This window comes from Myxocyprinus asiaticus, chromosome 11, assembly GCF_019703515.2.
Source record: "Myxocyprinus asiaticus isolate MX2 ecotype Aquarium Trade chromosome 11, UBuf_Myxa_2, whole genome shotgun sequence".
NCBI classification, from domain to species: domain Eukaryota; kingdom Metazoa; phylum Chordata; class Actinopteri; order Cypriniformes; family Catostomidae; genus Myxocyprinus; species Myxocyprinus asiaticus.
Window position 1 is genome coordinate 33,478,770 of NC_059354.1, and position 8,870 is coordinate 33,487,639.

Consider the following 8,870-nt stretch of genomic DNA (forward strand, 5'->3'; position numbering starts at 1 on the left):
GCAAATGTACATATTGCAAAACAGATCATTCATGTACATTAATAAATTCTTATATTCATGTTTGAATATGCATAAATTTGATCTTGAATGAGTTATTGAATCACATCTGATTCATATGACTATGACTTAAGTTAATCACTGTTTCATTAAGTTGATTAAATATTTTTCAGAATAAAATCTTGCTGAGAAGGAAGCCATTGATTGGTTAGGATATCAACATGGGTCAAATACTCATCTTCTTTGAACATTCAGCTTTATTAAATAAAAAATACAGTAATGACTATATTTTACAAAACATGTTTAAATGATTGTTGCACATTCATGAAAAATGCACCATTCATCAAACAAAAAAGCATTAATTGTCTCGCTGAACAGCAGCGTTTGTTTCAACACTTCTGTACCACTACGAGTTGGATCTTTGAGTTTACAATGATATTAAGTATATTGTTTGGCATGCTCTTGAATGGTTGTTTTAAAACTGCTGTGTAGCAAAGTTCACCCATCCTTCCACTCAATTTTCCCATCAAACTCTAGTCTTGACCAAAATATGCTCAACCTCCCAATCTGATTAAAATATGAAACCAGGAACACCTGAAAAACCAACAACACTCAATTCTCAGCAAGCTGATATGTAAGAATTCTATTCAATGATCTATTCTTAATTAAAATACAACCAAAGTACCAATTAGAAAGCAAAACGATGGGTACACACTTAAAGATGTGTAATCCTTAAATGAGGGCTTTATTTTTATACCAAAAATAATGAACAGTGTACAAAAAAAATGAACTGATCAATGAAAATACATTTTTAAATACAACTGGCCAAAGTTTCTAGTACTTTCTTGCTCACGAAAGCAGACTATTACCTAGATGTCTTGCTTTGAAAGCCCCTACAGATGGTCTGATACAGAGGCATACAAACAATACAAAAGCATAAAAATATGCAAGGACATATTAAATGCACTTTCCCATTAGGCATTTTTGATGATTGGATGGAAACAGTAAGCACAATGTTAAAGAACAAAGCAGACAGACACCCCCTGGTCACATTATCAGAGAAGAACTTGTCTTTGAATTAGTAGAGTCACGTCTTCAGTCATGAACAAAGAGATAAGACCAGACATAGTGGTGGAAGGAAGGAAGAATTTCAAGTCCATTTCTTTGCCCCATGTCAAGACCACAATGCACGGTTTCAGCAGGTTTTTCCAAGTCAAAGGGAAGGGGCATATCATGTCCCCTGCCCACAGCCCTTCCACTTAAATCAGTTCAGCACGGTTTAGAATCCCATGCCACCCATTCCACCCATGCCACCCATTCCTCCACCTGGCATTTCCTTCTCCTCCTTGGGTATCTCAGTGACAACAACCTCAACAGTAGACAGTAGAGACGCAACACCTGCAGCATCTAATAATGCCGTCCTCACAACCTGCAGGGGAAACCATGGATATAAATTAAGCTCCGATTAATAATTAAAGATGGGAATAGTAATGAATGTAACGATTGTGGTACAGATTCCTTAATCGTTAAGTTTCTTTAACAATTCCACTAATGATACTTAAGAGAAGGAAATATTGGGAAAATTAAGAACTGCTAAAGGAACTGAATCATTTGGTTTCAGCATATTATTATTATTTATTTATTTTTGAAGGAAACTTATTCAGAACTGATTCTAAATTTCCCAACCCTACTAATAATGCAATAATAACAAAAAAAAAAAAAAAAAAAAAGTACATTTCACTGGGAAAAGACCAACCTTTGTGGGGTCAATAATTCCTCTCTCGACCATGTTGACATATTCTCCAAGCAGAGCATCATATCCAATCTCTGGAGCACTTTGCAAGATCTTCTCCACCACCAAAGAGCCCTCAACTCCTGCATTCTTGGCAATGGTCATAGCAGGAATATGCAAAGTTTTGCGAATAATGTCAATACCTTAAAGAGCACGTGAAAAAAACAAAAATCAGATTAGAGAAGCCATGTAGTCTCTTACAGGAAATGAACAGTTATTTTCCTAGTTCTTATGAAGACCACTTGAAAAACAAGGAGGATATCAACACTCAATCACCTAGGGATTTTTAGGACAAAAACGAATTGTTATTTATATAAACAATATTGCAATTTGAACTGATATGATAAAAAATAAAAACCTTGTGTTTCCTTTTTACCCCAAAAAAATAATGATTTACCCATGTTCAACTGCCATATATATATATATTAGTATTAATATACATATATTAATGTTGCATTCACATTGCACGTCACAAAGTGGACAAAAAAAAAAAAAGGTATACAATAGACAAGTTCTCTGCCCACTTTTTATTCTCTTTTTTTAAACCCAGTCAACTTTGTATACTATATATCTAACCTCCCCTTCTGTCCACAAAAACATTTCAGGGGATTATTTTAGATTTGTATAGTAATTTTAGCAGACAAATGTATTTGGAATTACACAAATGTACAAATAAAGCTGAAGCATGCAACTTTTTCTGTGTAAAAATACTTTCTCCTTATGCAGCTTAATACGTAGAGACAACTATAAATTAGGCATTCATAGCTAAATTTTCTGCTGCACTTTGAAAATTACTGGGTTTTTAAAAAAAAACATTTATGTGCAACCCTCTTAAGACCCGGATATTCAACCAAACTATCTCTTTGTTTGATCAACGGCAGACAGGGCGTATTCAGAAAGCTGTTTTGAAAGTTTATTTTTGCAGTTCCAATTGGTGGCCCAGAAATTACATACTTCAGCTTTGAAGTGTAGCGCTCTAAATATAATGTGCTTAGTTCATTTTTGCACACGGATCCAAACTCGGAGCACAAGTTTGTATTGAGCACAGAATCGCTCTTGAAACCCAATATTATGAGCCTCATGCATATTCAAGCGAATGTAATACAATAACATGCACTTGAGAAAACACTACACACTACAGACAGAACAGAGCTGCGCACATAAGTGCACCGCATTCATGTTATTTATTTATTAAATCGCAGTTCGATAATCGCACTAGGTCATACAGTGAATTTGAATTCATTTTTCAGCCCTACAACAACCTACCAATTTTTTGATCAGCATTGGCAGGCTTGACATCATCCAGGGCTGGGATGCAGCGCAGGAGGGCACAGCCTCCTCCAGGAACAATTCCCTCCTCCACAGCAGCACGAGTGGCATTCAGAGCATCCGTGACACGATCTTTCTTCTCATTCACTTCAAAATCACTTGTTCCTCCAACCTAACAAAAAGTATTAAAAATTTTGACATGATGCTTTATCAAGAAAAATTCTGACATTGCTTCCTATCAATCTAACCTGCTACTTGAAAAGGTGCAGTTGAACCACCTAATGTTAGACTTCCACCATGGAAATTGCAAATTTACAACTAGCAGTTCACTGAGATGCCAAATAAAGATCCAGCTTTGAATGGAACAGTGCAGTATAGCCTCTTGTCTGTCCATCACTTCCATGTTTTCATACCTTAATCACAGCCACTCCATCAGATAGCTTTGCAAGACGCTCGTTGAGTTTCTCCTTCTCGTAGTCACTGTTTGTGCTCTCCAGCTGTTCGGCGATCTCAGCCACACGTTTCTCAATAGCTGATGAATCACCACGGCCTTTGAGGAGCATCGTGTCATCCTTTGTCACGATGACCTCGCCAACCTTACCGAAGTCATGTGCCTGGATATCCTCAAGGGCTAGACTCATAGCCTCATCACCAAACACCTGGAAACACAGTTCAGCTGTCTTAAATATTCTGATGTTATTAAGCCTGGGTATCAAAACAATGTGATATACATTTAACACAACCCTAAATGTTTTTAATTAACATCCTGAAAGCAAATTAAGAGCTTAACACACACCGTGCCTCCAGTGGAAATTGCCATATCCTGCAGCTGGTTCTTTCGGTTGTCCCCGAATCCTGGAGCCTTGACTGCAACGACCTGCAGGCCAACCTTTAACCTGTGAAGTTTTAGCATTGACCTTTAACCCAAAAGCTTTAAATAACAAGGCATTCTTAAAGCAGAGAAGCCAGTAGACAATTGTTACAACTATGTAAACTGTGGCAAATTGGTATTTACCTCCACAGTCATCAATTAAGAAATAATAATAATAAAGACAGCAACAACATTCTAAATACGTTTCACTATTTAGTTATTACACATATATACAACTTTATAAGTATGATATTTTGCTAGTAATTAAAAAGTTAGCATGGTAACTTGGCTAGCATACCATTGGATAGCAAAATCAAGATAGTGATGGTGACTTTGTTTCCAGAGTTTTGTATTTATTTATTTCACGAGTTTCTTAGGGATTTGTAAAGATGACATTATGCTGAAATATAGGGCTGGGCAATAAAACAATATCGATATTTAACTTTTGAGATATTTTCAATATTTAGCCTATGTTCTAAATCTAGATGATCGGATCAGGTACGTGTCACTACAAACCCAAGCAGTTCGTCAAAGTTAAACACACAGCTAGGTTACTGAATCACAGTCATGAAACCAGTCAGTTAGGAAGTATCAACTGGCTAGCGGCTACATAGCCCTGCTGTCATGTTCACTAGTAATGAGGCTAGGTAGCTGCTAGCTGGCTATCCAGCTAATATGATATTGTTGTGTATCAAACAAGACAGCACTGACAATGCAATACTGCTACTGACTGAAAACAGCAACTCCGACATCAACACCATTGCTGTTTAGTTTTGTACTATTTTGTAAAATGCTTTTTCATCTCGCTGTCACAGGCAAGGAAGTGTTTCTTATTCTTGTGATGTTTTTTGGCTGTTGGCAATCTAGCTTATTTTGCAGTACAGCCACCTACTGTGCTGGAGTTGCAAGAAAAGTCTTTGAGTGGAGTCAAACGTCCACTGAAGACGATGAAATTGGCATAATGACATTGAAAATAAGTCACATCTTATGTAGGATTAAATCCTAAACAGAGTATACTTTAAAGGTAGCTTATCTTGTGGAGTTTATATTGAATGAAATTAAACAAAATATCGTGATCATATTTTTGGCCATTTCGCCCAGCCCTACTGAAATGTTAAGCTAAGAAGGTTCTGCCACAAACCTATTGAGGACCAAAGTGCTAAGTGCCTCTCCGTCCACGTCTTCAGCCACGATGACCAAAGGCTTGCGATGCTGGTTGGCGATTTCCAGTGCTGGCACGATGCTCTGTACACTGGAGATCTTCTTCTCACTCAGAAGCAGATAAGCATCCTGGAACTCACACTTTTGGCCTACAAACAGAGGGGGAACAGTAGATGTCATGCCAGCATATAGATTGGTATGAACTTCTGTTACAGGGGTCCCCAAACTACGGCTATTATTTTGTATAGATTGATTAAAGTCATGCTCAGCAGTTCACAGTATGATACATATGCGTTGTTGTCATTTGTGTGGAAATGATTATGATGCTTAAACACTCTGCATTGCTGAAGTCTCTTAGTAGAACTGCTGAGACACAAATTTTAATAAATGATAATTAGACCTTTTCTGATCAGGAATAACTAAATCTGCTTTTTCCTCTTTCAAGGCATAAAAGACGGTCATTTGGCACCATCTACTGGCACAAAGTGTTATTTGCAAAAACGGGCAATGAACTAATCAATTAACTAATCTGAATGAATATTTTTGGTGACCAGATTAAAAAGACTGGTCACAGAGATTAATTAAAATCAAAGTTCTTTAAGCAAATGGATGGATCCACTGATGTAAGATGAAGTAGGCTCTAATTTAACATTTCTCACAGATTTAAAAAATATTCTTATTAGCCTACAATAGAAAAACTTAATGCAAATTCTGTTGAAATGACTGGACCTTGACATTCACACGTCAGTGAACGGAGATAACATGTATACAATGACAAAGTAGTTGCTAAGGAATCTATACATACAATAAAGTTACCAATATTAAAATCATGTTCTGTGAATGGATTTTAATTGTAATATTAATTCAAGTAATAAAAGCAGAAGAATAATCTCTGTGACAAAAAAAAACAAAAACTGTATGCTCACTCCGGCCCCCCTTGAAAACATTGCAGTGTGACCTGGCACTGGCAGTAAAAAGTTTGGGGACCCCTGTTCTATTAGATAAATGACATTCTATTACGAAATACTTACCTTTAGCTGTGTTGATGAAGTAAGGAGAAATGTAGCCACGGTCAAACTTCATTCCCTCAATTATCTCAAGCTCATCATGAAGGGTCTTACCATCCTTTAAACAAGAAAAACAGTCTTGAGTTCAAGATATGCAAGAGCATTTTCAGGAACAAACCATCATATCATCTTTACAGTAGAAGCTTACCTTTACTGTAATAACACCTTTGCGTCCCACTTTCTTCATGGCATTGGAGATGATGGTACCAACCTCAGTGTCTCCATTGGCAGATATCGTGGCCACCTATACCAAAGAAGGATTGAAGGGAACATGCAGGGTCAAGATAAGATTTCAGACAACTTTCAATACATTGTATGACAGAAAAACCCTTTACCTGAGCAATTTCCTCTGGTGTTGTGACCGGCTTAGAGAGTTTCTTGAGTTCATTGATGACTGCTTCTACCGCCATCATGACTCCTTTACGGATCTCAACAGGGTTGGCACCTTTGATGATGGTGTCAAATCCCTCCTTGGCAATAGCACGGGCCAGCACTGTGGCAGCTGTGGTGCCATCTCCAGCCTCCTCATTAGTGTTGTTGGCCACGTCCTGTACTAACTTGGCCCCAATATTCTTGTATTTATCCTTCAGTTCGATACTTTTGGCCACTGTGACACCGTCTTTGGTGACTTTGGGGCTTCCCCAACTCTGCTCAATGATAACGGTGCGACCCTAAGGGAAAGAGGCGAGTATGAACAGCCTTCCTTTATTATAATAATCATTAACCAGTGTGTTGTGTTGATTCCCATGCTACACTACAACATGATACTGTGTGAACATTTATTACGGTTTATACTCATTGAAGTCAGCATACCTTTGGTCCCATGGTAACAGCCACAGCATCAGCCAATAGGTCAACACCCTGGAGCATGAGGGCCCGAGCCTCGGCTCCAAACTTGACATCCTTGGCATATGCGCGGGTCAGGTGTGGGGCCAGCGCCCTGCACACTGGCCTCATCTGTCTCATCACACTGGGTAAACGCAGCATTTCTAAAAGAAAGCATACAAACAGACCATTTATCATCCACAAAAAATAAGATCCTCAAACATATTAATACCAGTTAGTTTTGATCTGTTTTTCTTATTCACATCTAAAAACCACTATGAAAACAAAATTTTAGTTTTGTGGCTTTGAATTCATACTGGATAGCTTTGAGAACATCTATATGCGTGTGTGTTCATGACAGCTGATAAAATTAACTTTTAGCAGATATATGCGTTTAAAATTTTCAGTATCTCTCCAGGCAAAAAATCCTCACTGACTTTTCAAACACACCGCCCATCCCTCGCCTTGCCATCATTTAAGTATAGGTCTCTGCGGAACAATACTGGGCGTTTCTCAATCTGTGGGTGTTCTCAAATAGGGATGGGTGTTTTTCAACTATCCAATGAAATTAGGGAATCTCAGTGTAGTAATCAGTGGGCGTTTCCAAACCAGGATGGGCCTTGTTGCCTTGGTGTTCCTTACACTCTCCAAAGTTTCAAGGTACTGATAGAGCTCAGACTTATTGTCCAAAATGCGGGATTTTCTTTGACCATCTACATTTATGAATATAATATTTACTTAATAAATAGGTTAACGACATAACATATTTTCTTTTCTAAGGGTTTATCATAAAAAATATAAAAATATCTTTAAATATTTTTAAATAAAAATATCCAAAATAATCTCAGTCCCAGTGATCTCCTTTTAAAAAAAAAAAAAAAAAAAACACTACACCAAAACAATTTAGTACAATCAAAGAAAAGATGCACAATACTCTAAATGCTGAAGTAACACACACGTCAAGTCAATTTCTTTTTAAAAATCTCCTTATGACCTGATTTACAGGGTAAATGCAATGAAATGATGTTTAAACTAAACATCCCTTTTTATCAGCCTCTCCTCTTCCCCACGTGCGCGCTCAGCTCAGGGCGTCACAAGGTCAAAATCACCGGGCGTCATGACAGGGACTGAAATTATTCCCTCTCATCACCGTGAGTTCCCGTTACAAAGTTCCCTGGGTATTCCTTTTGTTTGATCAAAAACCAGTACTTATGGCACTGACATAAATAAAATACAGATTTAGTCTTCCTAGGCCTAGATATCATATGTCTTGTTAGCATGCCAGAACGAGCTGTGTTCGACACTAGATTTGCACATCGAGCTTTCTTGCTTTGTAACTTAACATATAAAGTCTGTAGTCACAACATACATTAATGACACGAATACATTTATAGTTAACAAGCAGTGCATATGCTATGCGAAATACATTTGTTGCCCCCATGCAAGTTGTTCTTTAACTGATGAGCAATCACTGCAATTGTCCTATACAAAAGTAACGCGAACAAAAATGTGACAGGTTGAAATGATAAGTAATTAGACACTTACACATGCTAAATGTTCTTAAAGACTGCGAAGTCCAACTGACACAACGACATTGCATGTTGTTACATATATAACATACCTAACTCTTTAACTTCAATAATATGACTCATCTAAATACTACCAGGCTAGTAGAGAACATAATGCAGAATTCTATGTTAGTAGGCTTTTATGGCTGATAATAATGATGATGATGCAAGTAACTTACTGAACCGTGATCTGGAGGTGAATATACAGAATCGGGTGCCCGTCAGTTCAGCAGACTGAATGATTAAATAACTAGAGCCGCTGTGCTCAACTCACGTGCTCTTCATCCGGGTAACCACATTATCTGCCTCGACATCTGAAT

At 37.6% G+C, this 8,870-nt stretch overlaps 1 protein-coding gene across 1 annotated transcript; it reads right to left on the minus strand.

Annotated features, from left to right (window-relative positions):
* Positions 1-236: 236 nt before the first annotated feature.
* hspd1 (heat shock 60 protein 1) lies at positions 237-8,850 on the minus strand. Its single transcript, XM_051710213.1, has 11 exons — positions 8,730-8,850; positions 6,971-7,146; positions 6,493-6,828; positions 6,306-6,401; positions 6,122-6,215; positions 5,071-5,239; positions 3,855-3,954; positions 3,472-3,717; positions 3,056-3,230; positions 1,754-1,932; positions 237-1,426 (listed from the first exon to the last, which is right to left on the minus strand). Exons 2-11 carry the CDS (start codon positions 7,142-7,144, stop codon positions 1,277-1,279), a joined length of 1,719 nt encoding a protein of 572 aa, XP_051566173.1. The 5' UTR covers positions 7,145-7,146; positions 8,730-8,850; the 3' UTR covers positions 237-1,276.
* Between the last annotated feature and the right edge of the window lie 20 nt (positions 8,851-8,870).

Bases quoted from the DNA above. Each gene is read 5' to 3' on its own strand.
- hspd1 (XM_051710213.1), bottom strand. From the start codon at position 7,144: ATGCTGCGTTTACCCAGTGTGATGAGACAGATGAGGCCAGTGTGCAGG. The intron at 6,216-6,305 runs GTAAGCTTCTAC...TCTTGTTTAAAG, and splicing joins AAGGTGTTATTACAGTAAAG to GATGGTAAGACCCTTCATGA. The intron at 5,240-6,121 runs GTAAGTATTTCG...CTCTGTTTGTAG, and splicing joins CTTCATCAACACAGCTAAAG to GCCAAAAGTGTGAGTTCCAG.